The sequence below is a fragment of the Phaethon lepturus genome, unplaced genomic scaffold, assembly GCF_000687285.1.
Source record: "Phaethon lepturus isolate BGI_N335 unplaced genomic scaffold, ASM68728v1 scaffold13232, whole genome shotgun sequence".
In the NCBI taxonomy this organism is placed as follows: domain Eukaryota; kingdom Metazoa; phylum Chordata; class Aves; order Phaethontiformes; family Phaethontidae; genus Phaethon; species Phaethon lepturus.
Window position 1 is genome coordinate 49,765 of NW_010522345.1, and position 19,585 is coordinate 69,349.

The window sequence follows — 19,585 nt, forward strand, 5'->3', positions numbered from 1 at the left end:
CTCAAGCCTTTTTCAGCATTTGGACACCCTTTAATCTTTTAAATGATTAAGTCTTACACATAAAAAAAACCCCAAAACATAACACCATTCCAGCTTACATTCTCTATGACAAACGTCCATTCTTTGTCTTCAAACTCTTCAGCGTGGGGATCCTAGAAAAACAAACCAGAGAACTTAAGTCTAAAAATAATCCAGGGTGCAAGAAATTGCAACTCAGCCAAGATTTTCATATACTCATAGAAATATTTTTACCCACTGAAGATGACATAGGAAAATATTTTAGCTGGTATGTAGGCTTCAAGGGATGTCAATAAGATGACGAGCAAGTTGGTGTAAAGCTGCCAGTGAAGATTTAATAAATACTCCTACAGATACAAATGTGAGGTTGATTCTGATAAAGACCTGTAATTCTATTTCCTTTCACCCAGGGCAAAAGAAAGATAAATCTCACATTAATTCTTAAGTTCCACCTTCCAAATAAACACAATTAATCTACATCTTGCAGAGGACAGTGGAGGAAGCCACTGCTCCCACCTGGCATGAGAAGGCATACACCTACAGCAGGGCATCAAAAACACCACCCCAATCACCTCATGCCCAGATTCCATCAGCACGAGCAAAGATCCAGTCACAGCTTCTGCACAGTACCTCATTTCACTGGAAATTTCTTAAATACCCACCTTACTTCACTAAATTTCTATTACATCACACACAAAAATTATTTTCACCAACGGGAAGATAAATAATTACTCATTTGCAACACCAGGTTTATATATTGGGCATTTGCTTCCAATTTAATGAGCTTTCAATCCAGTGCTATAGTCTATATTATGGTTGTCTGAAATTAAGAAAACAGTGGAGACATAAAGTCATTCCCTTCATGCCTCTATCAAGGATCCTACTTTTAAAAACTACTTTTTTAATATATATTTCTCTATCTATCTCTCTCATTAATTTATCATCCAATCCTAGTTCTGACCAACTGTAACAAAAGAACTTCTACCCCTCTTGCAAAACAGGTTCGCACACTGAGAGAATGTGGCTTTAGGCTTTTTTCTGACATGAAGTCTCATTTTGCTATACCTCAATTTTACCCTATTATTTCTAGTCACAGGAAACCACTCAATTATTCCTTTGCCTCTGATGCTTGCATGCTATAGACACTTGTAGATAAATGTCACTTCTCCATAATCAGCATTTGCCACCATCAAATATGAGACCCATCAGCACCCGCAGAGTTTTCTTGCTATTGTTTGGAGCCTACACCATGCACTGCACCAACTCCATCTTGCTGATGTAAGTTAGCAAAATAGATTGAGAGATTTTGCTTCTACTTTGTTTATCACCGTTAGTACCACATTTCCTTTCTTTCCAGAATACTACAAGCCTTATATTCCATCTTTACAACTCACTTTATCTTAGTCTTTGCTTTAACCATCCTTGTTTTGCTTAGCTTTACCTTTAAGTCAGACACACAATGGAAGGACTGCATCACAGTACTATATTTTTATATCACTTATTAATATTACTATTCTTTTAACTAGTTCTCATCAAATACACAAAATAAAAGATTTTCTAAGTAATGAGTTTACAGCATAAGCAAGCAGCAAAAAGAATTATTTTTTCCTTTTTCCAGCACACAAAAAACTTGGAAAGCGTGCTCTTAAATAAACCTCATCTTTGAATGAACTACAGTAACATTTCTAAGAGGATATCATCCTATCTCTTCCAACACAGTCCTTCCTACAAAATCCAGCAAAACCCAGCTGTTTCCACTGCTCTGCAGACACCCTGTAAAACGCTGTCTCTCCTTGCCGGAGGAGTCCCACTAGGCATCAACATGCTCACAGAGGGAATTCAGCAAGACATCATACCGCTGGCACCATCATTAACTATATATTTAACAGCTACAACCACAGGTGTCATATGCAATACACATTTTAAAATGCATTACTCCAACAATGGGATGTAGTTTAATTGAAAAAAATACAAGAAAGTGTTACTAGAAACTGATGTCAAAACTTGATGATTTCTTTTGATATATGAATAAACCTTTATAGATTTTTAAAAAGTCAGAATAATTTAAATACTGCAAATGAGTGTAACACACACATTGTACCATTACCCAAAAAGATAGAAGGGCAAGTAGATATATAAAAAATCATACTCAAGTATCTCTGTATTCCAATTAATGTACTAGTAAATATCAGATTACGTAATTATATAACCATGACATTAATCAGGTTTGTGGAATTCTGAGTTATGTAAATAAAGTGCATGATAACTGCTGGTTTGCTGTATCCTATATAAATTCTAAAGATATCATTTTCTGTAATCCAGCTATTAAATACTTATAATTTTCAAGAGTTAACGTAGGGCAATTACCTTTTTGTTTAATCGCCTCCTTGGATACAGCATAAAATGACATAATGAGATTTAATGGGATCATTAATCACTTTATGTTTTCATAAGCTACTCCAACATAAGTGACTAAATTCTTAAATATTTCATCCCACTCAATTTTTTTCATAACTCCCCCAAAAGCTATTAATGTAAGCTTGCAAGTTTACCTAAAACTGCTTGCAAAGTCAGGGCCTACTATTTTATCCCATGTAACACATAAAACAATCGTTATTTTGTTCATGTAAGGCAATAATCTATAAAGAAAAGCAAAGCTCTTCTATGAATGGCAATAGAGCTGATTCACACCTCTGAAGGTTACAGAATCAGGTGCTCTGTTGAGTATTTCTGATAATCTGCTAGAGCAAAATAATACTGTATAACAAAAAGCCTTCTTAATATTCAACATTTTAGCATGCACTTGAAAGCAAGTTGCGAACACTTTTGAAAAATAAACACAAGTGTATTACCTCCAGACGCCCTACCAACTACCCAGAATAAAAAATAAAAATTAAAAGCTTCAAGGACTTCTCTAATGAACAGGCTTACCAAAAGTTCAGAGAGTATGAAGTCTTTTTAAAGGTACATTTCTTGTTGGTCTTAAAATACCTCCAGAAACAGAAAACCCTGAATAAGCTTATACACATAAGCCTCGGCATTTCTTTACAACAGACAGGTAAGTGGCTTCACTCTTTTCACTAAAATGCTTTTATTAGAGTCCCAGGGAGCAGCATGCGTAGTCCTATTGCTAGCTAATTTATAACTTTATTATGTGTCAACATTAACAGATACTTACATGATTATAGTTACTACACAGCTTCTATTGCAACCACCATTTTCACCCTTTGGCCTAACATTCCCATATGTGGTCTCCATAAAAAGTGATGTTTCTATAAATCTTACCTGGCTAATCTTTCAGATTATTTTGGATTTGAAGAGGGTAAATACCAGTTAAAAAAAAACATGACAACACATACTTCCCTTACTGGCTAACCCATATTCTCCATTCATTTCCCACATAAAACTCATGTGATGAATTTAGCAAACTATTATTTGAGGACTATACAGCTGACTACTCTTTAGGAAAAAAAAATGCCATTGCAAAGAAGAATAGCCCTAGGAGTAACGGTTATAGCAGCCTTTGAAATTTTCACTGTATGACAGCCCTCCCTGATAACACAGCACACAAAACCTCACCTCACCTGCAATCAGATAAAAATAATCACTGAAAACGCGCAGCTGGAAACACCTAGGGACAAGAGTTAGACCTCATTTCCATCCTCCTTGCTGAAATAAAATAATGAAAACTACCTAAGAAGCTCAAGGAACAAACTGTCTCCAGTATTTTTCTCAGCCTGAAACTGCCTCATACCTCGCTGCAACACGGAGGGAGTTGGCAAGAGCCTTTTTTTTTTTTTAATAATGCTCATTTTACCAGATGCAGAACTACACTCTATCCAATATTCATTATGGTTTTACCTTGAATTGAAAACTGTGAGTATCTGGGTAAATGGAGTGAATAGCTTGTTGTTCCTCTTCATTTTGTTTTGTGTAAAAAAGAATCATCATTCTTAATATCAAGAGATCGGCCCCATTTTCCTGTTTCCTGCATTCACCTCTCATCATGACACTCCTTTTCAGTATCTTCAAATAAGTTTTAGAGCATTCTTTTTTCCCCCTACCCTTCTTCCATTCTTTTTTTTCCTGGTAAGACGACTTCAGTGTTCAAAAGTAATGCTGAGGTGAGAAGCCAATAGTAGGGAATTGTGCAAAGGACAGGATATTATCTTACGGTTCTCCTACAGTGAGACCTTCAGATAATAATTTCAACTCTCCTCTCAAGGTCAGTAGTGTACTTTCATCCACCAGCAAAAACCTAGCTCATCTCACATGTTTCCAGTAACTTTCCTAGAGAGATGCTGGCCCTCAACACTCAGTCCTACAAACTTTTCTTCACAATCCCACCCACCAGCTTCTTTCTGTGACTCCATTATGCCCATCCATGTGCCAACCACCCAGACAACTCTTCTGGGCTCAGTCAAGGGATGAGCAAGAAAGAATGTGTATGTCACGTTTTTCTGTTCTCTGTTGATCAGTCCATCATCAGCCCATCCAGCAAGCAGCTTTGTCAAGGATGAGATCCTTTCTATAGTGTGTAAGGTAGTTTCAGAAGACTGAAGAAAGGTGACCCTTCTCCAGTAAGTTGAATTATCTTCAGAGTTATTTCTGTATCTCTTCTAATAGGAGCGAAAGAAATATGTCAGAAAACAAGGGACTGCTCCTTCTCCTAAGCAGCAGCCAGAGCGGGTAGGGAAGATCTTCAGACTGTTAGTCCCTTCCTCCCTTCCTTCCCTGTGCCTCCTCCCTAAGCTTTCCTGGCTTTTGAAGCTTGCCTTTCAATTAGATCACTTCATACCAGCCTTAATCTTCAGTCTTTCCTCTTGGGGAATAACTACTTAAGGACTGTCATATTGAATCAAATCAAATGATGACAGGGTTTGTGATCTTCCTCTGCCAGTGACCTATAGCAGATGCTCCGGGTACTCCAGCATCTGTCCCCAGCTTTTGTACTCAGCTGTTTGAAGCTGCAGAAGACTCAAAGTTTGACCCTATTCTTGTCGCTTTCAATGCTGCTCACAGAGGTCTGGTTAGTCTAGAAAGTCACATACAACTTTGGCCAGCTTTTGTTGAGCTTCCAGAAAGCAGGGAGCTCTGAGCAGACCGGCAGAATGGCCCCTGTACATCACGACACCAAGCTTGTGACAGCTCACAATTTCCTGTAAAGCCTCCGGGCTAAAAAAGGCAACAAGGATTGACATTTATTTGTTTTTAAAATATATTTTTTACAATTAGTCCCCACGATGACCCTGGATATTTAATTATTTAACGTGCAAGTGTGCTCCCTTCCCCGAGTGTATGATTTTTTTGTATCTATCTGACACACATCTTGTCTTGCCTACAGGGCTGGGTTTTGCCTCCTATGGAACATCCTCCACAGTGTCCAGTCAAGCTGCTGGTCTCTCCTAAACTGAAATAAGTATGTTCTGAACCTGGATGTGTTATTTGCTTCTGGGAAATGGCTTTATCAAAAGGGGTTTGGTTTTGGGGTTGGGTTTTTTTTTTTTTTTTCTTCCCTGAGACAGTGTATTGGCTCTGCTGCAGTGTTGCTGGTTAGTGAATGGCCAGTTACTGCACTATAATCAAAGCACGATTGACTCAGACTTTCAAGAAAGATAATATAGGATTTATTGTGAGAGATATGTGGGGACAGGAATACATTTCACAATATAAGCCTTCTTTTATCATCTATTTTATTCTTATTTTTACTCATAACTATTTTTTTGTGTGTTTAGAAGGCTATGCCTTTAAAAAATTGGGGTTTTTTTTCAAACTTTGGAATGAAGAGCTGGTAATCTTCCCCATTGTTGCAATAGTACATTGGTGTGATAAACCACGTATATTACTGACAAGTGTTTTTTGTAATCCAATGAAGCAAAGTCCATGTTTACTCCAGAAGAACAAACATTTTTTGCTTGGGAACTTCACTTTGCTTTTAAGCTAGAAAATAATGCTGTTGCAATTTAAATCCTCACAGTACAATTGATGTTCACTTAGCTTTGCTAAAAGCACTGGGCTTGCTTGGCAGTAAAAATTTCTCATTTAAAATCTCAGTTGATACAGGTGTTTGTACATAAAACCACAGAAAAGTATACAAGCTTTCATGTATGATTGTCAACCCTTGCTAATGCAGGGACACTAAAAATGAACTTCTGGAGTGCAACCATGGAAACAATGAAAAACGGGAACTCAGCTAGCTTTTCTGGCATTTGTGGATCATTTCCATGAAAGCACTACAAATAGTGGACTTAAAATGCACAATAGGCTTATTGTTTCACCATGTTTCTTTCTCCCCATTTCAGTTGAAAAATAAAAGGCATAACCAAACATCAATGTACAGCATGGCAAAGGAAGAACTTAAACTTTCAGAACAGATTGAACTTTTTATGTAATTAGCACTTCAGCCAGCTGGATGGGTAGGAGCTAGAGCTAGTCAAGGGAAGCTGAATCAGTATGTCCATTTGATGCTTTTGCCCACATGACTCCAGAGCATCATTAAATTTTACCAGCAGCCCAGAATTAAGTGAAATGAAACAAAAAAATTTTATTTATTTGAAATGCAATTTTTCTAAATCAAGGTTATAGTCTCTTCAATATTTAGCTCTGCTTGCCTAAGAATTGTAAATACGTTGTTGGAAACAAGCTAAAACACCCAAAATAGGGATGTGCAGATAATGCAAAATATCTCGTCTGTTCACCGATCACAGGCACTTTGCTAGCCAGCTTTCAAGTGTCCACGGGTAACTACTGGAGAGGATATTCTTAACATTCTCATCAGCACTTAAAACCTCAGTTTATCTCCTAATCCTAACAGCAACACATTTCAACAGCCACTTACGAATGCACAGCCACTACTGTGTGAATCACTTCCCAAAACACATAGCTGTCTATCCTGGAGTCAGGTCTTTCCCTTCCCTGCACTTCTATTTCAAACAGCACCACTGTGCTAATTTGTTATCTGTGATTGCTACAAAGCTCTGTCAGAGCAACCTGCTCCCATCAGTGGGCTCCTGCCAGCATGGACATGGAGTCCGCAGCTTCCCTTAGCTTCTCGGGTTGCAATGAAAGAGGACAACTACTGCTTGTTAAACACCACGGCCACTCTAAGTGTACTTACTGCAGTGACAAACGTTCAGCGGTCACCCTCCTTCGCAGAGGAGTGGCCCCTAAAGGGACTTTGACAGAACTGAAAGATGAGCCATCTCTTTTTCTGAGCTTTACGGCGTTCATCATTTTCGCCTCCCTCCTTCCAGAGGAAGGAATGGTATAAATACCTGATTTGTAAGTCAGCTCCCCAAAAGGCTGCTGCAGTGTGCTACTACGTACTTCCCTTCCCAGTACTCCAGCACTGACCAGCCAATGCCTCAGCTGTGCAAAAAAATAGCTAGTTCTTTTTGACCGTCTTTGCCCAGAATGTACCAGCTACAGAAATGCCAGCTCTCCAGGCGTTAGGACATATCCCGTGCTACAGCTGAAGTGCCGCTGTAGCACTGAGCCAACAGAACCAACAGCACAGCCTGAGCTGCGCTAACACCATATGCTGCCTGCAATCACGTATCACTCACAGCTCATTCATCCGGGCAGGCTGCTGGTCTCGCACAGATACAGTGATCCTGGTGCATCACACAGCTTGCTCAAAAAGCGCTGCTCTGTACCGCACCTACACATCCTTTTAAAGAAAAAGGTGGTTTTGGCCACTTACAGGCACTTTTGTTGGAGGAGCCAGAGGATCAGTTAGAGCAGATTTACATAAAAGCTGCCTGACAATATGATGCTTTTTGCGTGATGTCAATATTTTGATTATAAAAGCCTGTGCTTGGTCCCCCAATGATCAGTGTGTACCATTCCCAGAAGACACAGTCTCTGGCGTTATTTACGCTCCTTCCCCTCTTCCCAGAGCAACCCTTGCGACGGGCAGGCTTATTTTTTGGGAGAGGAGACAGCAGTCCAGTGAACAGATCTGCCCGCACAGTAAGAGCACCGGGTAAAATTAAGGCTGTAGTAATACCTAACACCGGCTCCAGAGGCCCTTCTCTCCCCTCACTATCTGCTCCTAGCCTTTACACTCACTCACTTGGCACAGCTACAAGTCTGTTGTGCTGTACTACAAAATATAGCCCTGAAGTGGTGCAGGCAGGAATAAGAAGGTAGTGTGGGATGGCAGGACAAGGCTGGGAGACACTACTCCTAAACCACAGCATCACAGAGCTGCACCCAAGAGAAACTTAACATGTTACGTCAAGAATGAGAAGTTATCACATACACAGTCAAGAATTGTGTACATTTCTGCTTCACTTTAAATGTTAAAAATATTAAGTAACATTTACTGTGTTACATAACCATATTCAGATTATACAGACGTACAGTGTAGTCATGTAATGGTGTTAAACTTCTTAATCCAGCAGAGGCCCTTGATGCATGCAAAGGCAAACAATTTTTGTTAGTGAACTTTTGAACCCCAGTTGAAGACTATGCGTCTGCTAAAAAGAGACACAAATTTATGATAGTTAGCATCACTGGCAACCTGGGAAGTTTCTGTTCATTGGTGATCCCAAGAATAAAAAAGAAAAGGGGGAAAAAAAAAAGAAAAAGAGAGAAACCCCCCTTTTTAGGCTTAATGAACCAAGTAATAAATTCACATGCTAAGGCTAACAAGAAGCCACTTCTAAGCAGTTAATCAGGGAAGTCCCCAAGACCAAGAAATATAAATATTACTAATTAGAAAAAAGTATGTTACCCTTGCCATAAGGTGTAAAGAGAGCAATTATAAATAAGAACAACCAGAGTGTAGCTGGAGACACAACAGTAAAGAACAAGAAAGAACTAGTGGCACGAAAATCCCAGAAGCTGTCAGCCTTGCGGTCAGCCTCCTATGCTGTTACACATGCAAAATTGTATTGTTTATCTTTATGCAAAAAGGACCTTCCCCAACGATATTTGGGAAATAAGTTCTAGCATAACCATCCATTTCTCCTCCTGCTTTGCTGACACACAAAACAGCTTCTTTTAATAGAATGAATGCAGTTCCTAAAAAAAATCCCCCATAAAAATCTTATAATTCTCTGTATTACTCCAATACTCCACATCCACTCCTACAACTGCAATCACGTAAGTAGTGCGATGTTTGTGTGGCATACTAAATACTGTGAAATTAAAAGCTGGATTCTGTTTCCTAGTCAATAGCATAAGAAATAGGGTCACTGCACTGCAACTGAACAAGGAAGTCTACAAATGGCTGTGTTTTGACAACTTCTGGCTTACAGTATTTAAAGAAAGCCAACCAGACTATAACCCATGCCAAGCCCTTACACATGTACTACGTGCGCAGTTACACACGTACTAAATTCTATGCCAATGACTCGTCATAATTAGCTCAATGGGATATTTCAGTGTGTTAACTAAACTACAGAAGTAAGCTTTGGCGGGGAACAGACCATCCTTCTCTCTAGGATTTAAGCTGGGGACATAAGGTTGTGCAGCTAACAACTTAAACCCAGCAAGATTAGGCCTTTGTGATTATAATCTGACGTTTCCAAACAGAATTGTTCATATGCTGTTTGTGAAATAGGAAAGATTATGCTTTAAAAAAAAAAAAACATACCTTAAAGAGCGTCACAGTAATCTCAACATTTTCAGGAACTGGCCATACCACCACCCCACGGTATGGGTTCTTGATTCCAGGCTGCCAGCTATGAGCCTAAAGGAAGAAGAGAAACAGTTGTCTTAAAGCCATTATAAAAATGCTGACTCAACTCCCAGAGGACCCAGCATGTGCAGGTAGAAGTAACATGTTATTGACTCCAAAAAGGCTGCTCACAACTCACAAGGTCCTAAACTCTGTGTTGTTTTGGTTGGTGGTTTTTTTGTTTTGGTTTGGTTTTGGTTGTTTTTTTTTTTTTTAAGTACATAGCACAGGTCAGTACACTCAGAGCCTTGCCAAAATCAAGGCCATAAGGCCAGCGTTTCTGTAGCAAGCTGAGCTTTATTTTGTTTTTATCCAGAAGAGGGAATGCTTTTATTTAAAGAATCCTTGATGAGTGCAGCACATACTACAGGCTTAACCAGATTTAGACCTAAATAGAACTAAAAGACATTTTTATTTAAGAAAAAAACCCCAACAAAACAATTATTTATAATATAGATTAAATGCTACTAAAACATTTAAATTCTTAAACATTAATATGCTGAGGTACCTAGACCTAGAAAAGATAATGATAAAAACACACTAAAATAGACTGAGAATTTGTCTACCTTTGAGTATCAATTTGGATTGATGTATGGTCTGTATTTACATTTTAATAGTTAGTCATGAAAAATACCATGCGTGATCATTTCTGTTTCAGAGTAAGCATGCTTTTTTCCAAGCTCAATCCATTTTGTGACGCCGTAAGACAAATGAGGGAGGGATGCTGATGCACAAGTGACTGCTGAGCAGCATGGAGGTCACTAAAGGTCTTTGGAAGTTTTATCAGGAAAGAATGTACAATCTATTTACTGTTATCTGAAGACAATTAACTGGGCTTTGTTTCTTTTTTTAATACTAGAGCATCACTCACTGCAGTTTTATACTCTTTCCAACACTCAGAACTTCAGATGAAGTTTCTACACTTTGTGTTTGCAGAGTAAACTTACATAACATGACTTGGGACATCTGAAGAGAGAAATTTAAGAAAAGAGCAACTTGAAAGAGCCAAATTTCTACTATTTTTAATTACACAAATTTCAGCCTGTTCTCATTGTTCTAAAGCAGGCCTAGATGAATTTCTGAATAACTGAGCACACAATGCTGTTTATAGCTTTACTTCACAAGTGTATTTTATAAGCAAATGATGTTTTGTAAGCAGGAAAACACACCACAGTAGTTGTCATCCCCACCACAGCCACCCGAGCTCCAGCTTCATGTCTCTCCCTTCCACGGGACCTGCAGCCACTCCCTCTGAGTTGTTCTCAGCTTGCCTGATGGGGATATTCAGCAGGCAGAAAGCCTGCTGTGATCCAGAGCCAGGCACACGCTCACCTGCCCACCAGCCTGTCCTCGTGTAGCATCTTGTAAGATAAATCAACTTCGCCACAGGGGCACTCCATCCTTTTTCCAGATGCCAATTTTCATAAAACTATGTATCTGGAACCTGTGCTTTCCTGCTGGTTTTGGCCAATACTGACAATTATGCCAAACTTACAATATCCAAGGTCTAGGCACTAACAGCCTGCTCAGTTGAGGATCACTTGTTCCATTTACATAAAAAACTAGAAAATGAGCATTCACTGGTCCGGGCAAAGTTTTACTTCAAATCCTTTATCAGCACTACCTCCAACCAGGAGAGTTAGTGAGAAACAATAAACACACACACAGATATATAAGATTTTCTGTCACTGTGACAGGCATGTCACTGAAAGCAAAAACCAGGAGACAAGCCCTAGCTAATGAGCTTTTAAAGCAAAGCTGTTCTGTGATCAGCTGAATGTTATTAAATCCTTGTTTGGCTTTTTAAAATAAACACTGTACCACATAAACAGCATGACAGAAAAAAGACAACATCAAAACTACATCTGGGTTGTTGGAAAGGAGAAAGGAAAAGAAGAACGCAAAGGGAGGAAAACACAGGGGAAGGGCTAACAATGACAATAATTTAAAATTAACATGGAGAGTGTTATTCTAACACAATATTCCTCATGTCAGGGACCTCTGTCCCGCAGTTTCTTAAAGTTACACCTGGCCTATATAAAAAAAAAAAAAAAATATATATTTTCAGCTCCTGAATTATAAGCCTTGACTTTGATATGCGAGCTGGATCAGGCCACCTTTGCACAGCAGAATTGCCAACACTTCCAGACAGGTGATTGCTGCCAGGGCTCAGTCAAGGCAAGGCACTGCATCTGCACAGTTCATTTCCAACCTAATCCTCACTTTTAACTCAATTTCCCACTGGGTTGTGCCTTCTAGAACCATCTTCTCCTCATCTCCTACTAGTTTTTACTAGCCGTCTCCCCTTGTCTCTGAAGCCCAGGCAAGAGCAACAGCCAAGCAGAAGTGAACACTGGCAGCAGATGCCTCACCAACAGCTCCCCGCCCCCCCCTGCTCTAGGCTCATCTCCTAAATCTGAGAGACGAGACCCATGGCCTGGAAAGAGAAGAAATGCTCTGCTGCATTTCAAGGAGAAACTCAACTCCTCTCTTTTTCTGCCAATGGAAAATGAGAGGAGAGGACATAACATGAAAGCTCTTTTAAATCAGGAAACAGGAGCTACAGGAGGGGTTGCTGAAATACCCTATAAATAGAGTGGGACTGTGAATGACATTGTCCAACCTACGGCATTGCTCTGGCACAAAACTGCTGACTGTTAAGAGGAAGAAAGTTGTTTAAGAAAGGACATGGAAGTGAGCCTACAGACTCACATGGGCGTTTCAGGCTACTCAGTTTTGAGATCTTTCCCCAGTTTTCTCTCTAAAACAATCCAGACAGCCTGCTTTGCCATCTACCGCACGTGATGTTGTGAACATTGCAACAACCGTTCTGCTGTGCTTGAACTGGAAAGACAGCCTCGATATCTCTGCAGTTTTGGCCTTTGCTTCCAATAAGAAGGGAAGAATCTTTAAAAATAGATTGAAATCAGCAATTTACAGGACCAGGTAAATTTGAAGTGTTCAGTCTTCCACATGACAATGCACATACAACACACCAAAGGGCTTACAAACTGTACTCAAAATTAGTGAAACACTCCTGAAAATAGTAAATCTGCTGCCAAGCAGCCTTCAGTAGTCAATGATTTCAAACATAGAGAGCCTTCTGATGTTTTTGCAAATTCTTAACATTTAGTAATACTTAAGCTATTATCAGCAAGGTACAGACTCTCCACTCTTGGCAAGTGTCCACTTTTTGGTTGCATGAAACAGCAGAGTCTCACACACTTCTCTCACCTCATGCACAGAGTAGACAAACTCGAGTCTTGTTCTCCAGTAGTTTCTGCTGGAGAGCACAGAGTGGGCTTACTTTTACAAGTGGGCTTAACTGCAAAAGTAACATTTCTTAGCATTGCTAAAACTGTTGTACCAAACAGTGAAACGATACAGCAGATTATAAAGCAGCTCTATCTCATTCAACATATGGCAACACATTGACTGAACAAAACATGAGACCAGCTCATCCAAGGGCTGCCTTTGGTACACCACCTTTCCTTTTAATTACCCACCAGGGGCTGACCTTGACCATATGAAACTGCTTTCCACTCTGCAGGCAAACTTGGATGGCGGCAATTAACAGAGATGCTAGAGAAGATGATGACATTGCACAGCTTTCCAAAATACAAATGCATTTCTGCGAAACTTAGAACAAACCAGATAATTTTATAAGCACTGTTATTTTTGAAGCACTCTCCTCCAATCTAGAAAGCCGTTACTATCAATTCTCTGTAACATAAGAAAGTGTATAAATACTTATAAATCCAGTGCCACCCTCTTAGAGGGAGGAGGGGGAGGTAGCAAAACCAAAAAATCCTACCAAGCCTACACCAGAATTTTTTAGCCAGTTCAGGGGGGGTGGGGGGTGGAACAGACTATAACCCTCCCTTACAGTCACTGCTCAGCTTGTCTAGATTATCTTTTAAATCTGAATAAAAAATGATACAGTTGAAGAGAGCCTCAAATCAGGAACTTTGGTTTCAAACATGAAGTTAATAAATGCCACCACCAGCTGTTCACAACTTCACTATGAAGACGACAAGACAGATGCAGACAAATCAGCTAACTAAAGTACGTCACGGAAGTCACTACCCCAGCCCCTGCTAAGTAGGGGATTTCATGACCTGGCACATGCGCCATTCCTATCACGACCAACTCTGCTTACTGCTGCTTATACTTTTCTTTGTCTCTACAAAAATCTCTTTCCTGACCCTTCAAAAATAAAATACTACATTATTTCATGAGCCTACCCTTCCAGATGCTTTATGTTACCCATCTGGTTTCTCCCTTCTTCACTACCACCTCATCTCATCCTGCCTCTGTTGTGCAGGATAATTGCAAGTTACTTTCCCGTAAGATCCTAGAGTTGACCATAATATTTTAAGCTTGCTGTGACAGAACAGTTTACAATTATGATTCAAAAATATGTTCTTATAGCCAAGCCCTCAATATTGTTTTTTAAAAGCAAAAGTCAGAAGCAGACCTACCATTATTCCTCACCTGCAGCCCCAGGAGTGGCTTTATTGTGAGCCAGCGAGCTGCTGCTTTTTTTTCCCTGATAAAATTTTTGCCAACTGCCTATGATCAGACCAGCTCTGCTACTTGCCTCTGTGACAGGCTGTTCAGGGCATAGGAGACAAGCAGGAGCTCAAGTGGCTCCAACAGTGCTTAGAGCAGCTCTGCTTGTAAGGATAGTCCCTCTTCTTCAGTGTTATCCAGACAGAACACTTAGACAGCAAGAGAAGATAAATAAATAAATAAATAGCTCGAAGAGGAGGAGCTGACATTAAGCAGCCAGATCCTTCATCTGGTGTCACCACGCCAGCAGGATGGCTTGTGAAGACTGAGCATTACTCCAATTTGCTCTGTGTGACGAGTCCCACCAAAGCCATACATCATCTGGGGACAGCCAGAGATCAGTATGATCCAGCTGCTAACAGACCCACTGGAAAAGGAATGGACCAGGAAAAACTGCCGATTCCCCCACACCAAAGGAAACCTCAACTGGCAGTTTTCGGATGGCTGCTTCTTCTGTACCATAGCTCAGTATCACAAACGGAAGAGAGAAATTAAAGACCGTAGTCCAGACTACAGCTTGCATCCCCATGATCATTTTGAAATCACTGTGCTTGGCCCTCCAGTTAAAGAGGCTGGGCACCAGAACAATGCTCCCATCGCCCGCCCGCCCTGGGATGTGGTCCAAAAAACCCAGCACACACCAAAGAAGAAAGTTCAAAGCCCTGGAAACGCGAGGCAGCTCTTGTTCAACCCATTGCTGTAAGAGTCCCTTGAGAGTAGACGAAGAAACTAGCGGATTGCCACCAGTCTTCCCATTAATATCTTCAATTCATCATCATGCACATGTGTTACAACTGTAATTGTGTATGTAATGCATAAAACTAATCACGTATTCATGCCGAGGTTAGAGGGATGGGGTGCTAGCGAGGCCCCTCAGCCTGTTGCACCAGAGAAAGACCCCAGAGGTACTAAGGGGTGTTCCTCTAAGAGGATGACACAGTCGACAGCCACAGTCTACACCAATGCATGCAGCATGGGCAACAAACAAGAGGAGCTGGAAGCCACTGTGCTGCTAGAAAGCTACTACCTGGTTGCCATTACTGCAACTTCGTGGAATAAATCCCATATAGGACATACCATAGAAGTATGGCTATTGATGGCTACAGGCTGTTCGGAAGGGACAGGCGAGGAAGCAGCGGTGGAGGTGTTGCCCTCTATGTCAAGAAATGGTTAGATTGTGAAGAGCTGTCTCTGAAGTGTAGCCATGAACAGGTCAAAAGCTTATGGGTAAGAATCAGAGACCAAGGCAACAAAAGGAACCTTGTGGTTGCCATCTACTACAGGCTGCACAATCAAGGGGAGTCTATAGGTGACGCATTCTTACTCCACCTACAGGACGCATTGCGCTCGCAGGCTCTCGTCCTCCGGGGGCACTTCAACCACCCTGACATCTGCTGGAGAAGTAGCACGGCGAGCTGTAGGCAATCCAGGAGACTCTTGGAGTGCATGGAGGATACCTTCCTATGCCAGGTAATAGACAGCCCTACCAGGATGCGATACTGAACCTGCTGGTCACCAATGCATGTGAGCTAATTGGTCATGTCAAGATTGGAGGCAGCCTGAGCTGCAGTGACCATGCGCTGGTGGAGTTTGCAGTCCTGAGGGATGTGGGACAGGCAAAGAGTAAAGTCAGGACCCTGAATTTTAGGGAAGCAAACTTCCAGCTCTTCAGGGAGTTAGTCAATAGGACCCCCTAGGAAACTGCCCTCAGGGACAAGGGGGGTGAACAGAGCTGGCAGATCTTTAAGGATGCTTTCCATAGAGCACAAGAGCTCTTGATCCCCATGTGTTAGAAGTCAGGAAAGGAAGGTGAGAGGCCAGCATGGCTGAGTCAAGACCTGATGGGCAAACTAAAAGGCAGGAAGGAAATGCACAGGCAGTGGAAGCAGGGACAGGTATCCTGGCATGAGCACAGGGACGCTGCCCAGGTGTGTAGGGGTGAGGTCAGGAGGGCCAAGGTGCAGCTGGAGCTGAACTTGGCAAGGGATGCAAAGAATAATAAGAAGGGCTTCTACAGGTATGTCATCCAGAAAAGGAACGTCAAAGAAAGCGTACCCCCTTGATGAGCAAGGCCGACAAACAGGTAACAATGGACGAGGAGAAGGCTAAGGTACACAACAACCTCTGCCTCGGTCTTCACTGGCAACCCTTCTTCCCACACCTCTCGAGGGGATGGACTGCAAAACAGGGACTGAAGGAGCAAAGTCCCTCCCACTCTAAGAGAAGATCAGGTTTGAGACCACCTGAGAAACCTGGATATACACAAGTCTATGGGACCTGATGAGATACATCCCAGAGTCCTGAAGGAAATGGCTGATGTAGTTGCCAAGCCACTCTTTATGATATTTGAAGAATCCTGGCAGTCGAGTGAAGTCCCTGGAGACTGGAAAAAGGGAAACATTGAACCCATTTTTAAAAAAGGTACAAAGGAGGACCCTGGGAACTACTGACCCATCAGGCTCACCTTTGTGCCTGGGAAGATCATGGAACAGATCCTCCTAGAAGCTATGCTAATGCTCATGGATAACTGGGAAGTGATTTGGGACAGCCAGCATGGCTTCACCAAGGGCAAGTTCTGCCTGACCAACCTAGTGGCCTTCTATGATGGAGTGACCACATCAGCAGACAAAGGAAGAGCTACCCTGGACTTCTGTAAGGCTAAATTGGAGAAATAAGGATTTGATGGGTGGACTGTTAGGATATGGATGAGGAATTGTCTGGATGGTCACATCCAGAGGGGAGTGGTCAATGGCTCAGTGTCCAGATGGAGATCAGTGAGGAGGTGATTCTGCCCCTCTGCTCTGGTGAGACCCCACCTGGAGTCCTGCATCCAGCTCTGGAGCCCTCAGCACAGGAAGGACATGGAGCTGTTGGAGTGGATCCAGAGGAGGGCCACCAAAATGCTCAGAGGGCTAGAACACCTCTCCTGTGAGGACAGGCTGAGAGAGTTGGGGTTGTTCAGCCTGGAGAAGAGAAGGCTCCGGGGAGACTTTATTGCAGCCTTCCAGTACTTAAAGGGGACCTATAAGAAAGATGGAGACAGACTTTTTAGCAAGGCCTGTTGCAATAAGACAAGGGGTAATGGTTTTAAACTAAGAGAGGGCAAATTTTGACTAGATCTAAGGAAGAAAGTTTTCACAATGAGGGTGGTGAAACACTGGAACAGGTTGCTCGGAGAGATAGTAGATGACCCATCCCTCGAAACATTCAAGGTCAGGTTGGACAGGGCTCTGAGCACCCTGATCTAGTTGCAGATGTCCCTGCTCATTGCAGGGGGCTTGAACTAGACAACCTTAAAAGGTCCCTTCCAACCCAAACCATACTATGATTCTATGTATTACTGCTAAACAGCTATAGAAAGACTGCTAAGCTTGGAAAATGAGCAAAACCTTGACTCCCCTAGAAAACAGATTCTCTAGCACTGGGCTATCTGTTCAAACAATTTTACACATACACATTCATGACATACTCCTTAAATACATTATTCATGCTATTTCTTTCACCAAACATTGCCCACTGCCCACAATAGATGATGCTCAGCTAAAAAGCTTCTTCCCCTTCTCATCAAGCAGTTTCTGACCCAAGAACGGAATGCAGAGTTATTTTTCTCACAGTTTTCTGGAATATCCATCACTGCTACTCAGAATGTCACGAAAATTTAACTTTACAGGATCCCTGGAAGAAAGAAGGGTATTACTGCCCCCCAATTTACCAACAGCGAAAGAATAGCCAGTTTCCACTAATTTGGCATGGCCTGCTTAAATCAGCAACTACCTTATTTTATAGGGGTTAAGCATGGAACAACCTTTTGTTTTGTCTTCCAAAGCAGACTTTTTTCACTTCAATTGTAATAATGGCTGCTCAACACTGCTGCAAGACAGTCCCCCAGACACCAACAAAATATAAAAAGATATATATATATAAAAAGATACATCAATTCTAGCTTTAATACTCTATCTACCCTCAGTCAGGAACTTTGTAGATGAGGATGGGACAAAACTGAATCCCCTAAGGCAGCATTTAACCATGTAACAGTGGTCAAATGGTTAAATAGTTAACAGTGGTTACACAGTCTTTTCTGTTCATGTCCTATACCTTCTTTAACAAACATCCTCTAACCTCTGTCGATTTAACAGTTTCGCTCACCACTCGGTCCTCACGTTCTCTCTAACCACTGTCTGCTTAACAAGGCAGCAATGCTGTAGGAAAACAAATTTGCAGTTGCCTTATTGAAGGCTATCTCATATGCCTAAAAGGGTACACACTGACCATTAGAATGACTCATCCTAATTTTGACCACTTGCATTTGTAGGCCAACATAATTTTCTTACTTTACTAACAAGCCAAGAAGCCCTAAAAGTGCCATTACTGAACCGTGCTGGTCCAAGGCAGTCATCGGCATGTCAGAGTTAAAACATGCCTTTGTAATTCCAGTCAGTGAAGAAGCTGGTAGTGACAGGTAGGCTGGCACTAGGCAATGAAGTAGCCAGAAAAGGCAACAGATTGCCAAGGACAGCAAAACAGGTGACTCAACTGCTGCTTTGTTGATGGCATACCCTTGAAAAAAGCCGGGCAGGCTGTTGTTGTGGACAACAAGGGATCCTTTTTACTCCCTGTCCCTCTGCTTCTCTTGACTCTGCTAATTTTCAGGTTCTTTCCCTGTTCCCAACATTGCTCCTTCTCCTCTGTGTTTAAATAGTTTTTCGTAAATCTGCAGCAGAAGTGCTGAAATCACAGGCAAAGCACCTTCTTTCAGCTTTGATACAAAAAGGATCTTTGAAGAATAATTCTGTCAGGCTCTCAGAAGCAAGTGCAAATTTGATGCTTCAGAGGTGTATAATTCAACCATAAGCCTGTATGTGTTCACAGGAATAGCAGAAAGTACCTCCTTGACATCATGGCAGCATCTCTTTTCAATTTGAAATTTCTTAGTTCAAAGCCTGGAAATGCAAGAGCATCTCAGTGAAATGAAGGTAAACATATTTACAACATATTTTCCCTTGTTCTACACTAGAATGAAGACATTCCTCCCCCACTCAAAAAAAAAAAAAAAAAAAAAAAAAAAACCCAAAAACAACAGGCAAAAGTCCAAAAGCCCAGGGCCTGAAAATCTGGGAGCAACATGCCAATGTGACAGCATACCAAAGAGGAAGAATTAAGCAAGTCCACTGCTACAAGCTCTACGTTCTGTAAACTATGGAGGCTGGTAACCATATAAATGAGGTTTGAAAAGTTGAAGCAAGCCCCATCTACCTGATTTTGAGGACAGATAACATTTGCAACAGCAGACTGGTGACACCACCACCCCCC

General features: G+C 41.4%; 1 protein-coding gene across 1 annotated transcript in view; it reads right to left on the reverse strand.

Moving 5' to 3' along the window:
* Window positions 1-19,585, reverse strand: part of LOC104616675 (EH domain-binding protein 1-like) — a gene marked incomplete at its 3' end in the record, with an annotated part of 69,291 nt that overhangs the window by 44,968 nt on the left and 4,738 nt on the right. The window contains exons 3-4 of the mRNA XM_010281757.1: window positions 9,620-9,715; window positions 99-152 (exon numbers count right to left, since the gene is read on the reverse strand). Of these exons, the coding sequence (XP_010280059.1) occupies window positions 99-152; window positions 9,620-9,715 (150 nt within the window). The remainder of the gene's footprint in view (window positions 1-98; window positions 153-9,619; window positions 9,716-19,585) is intronic.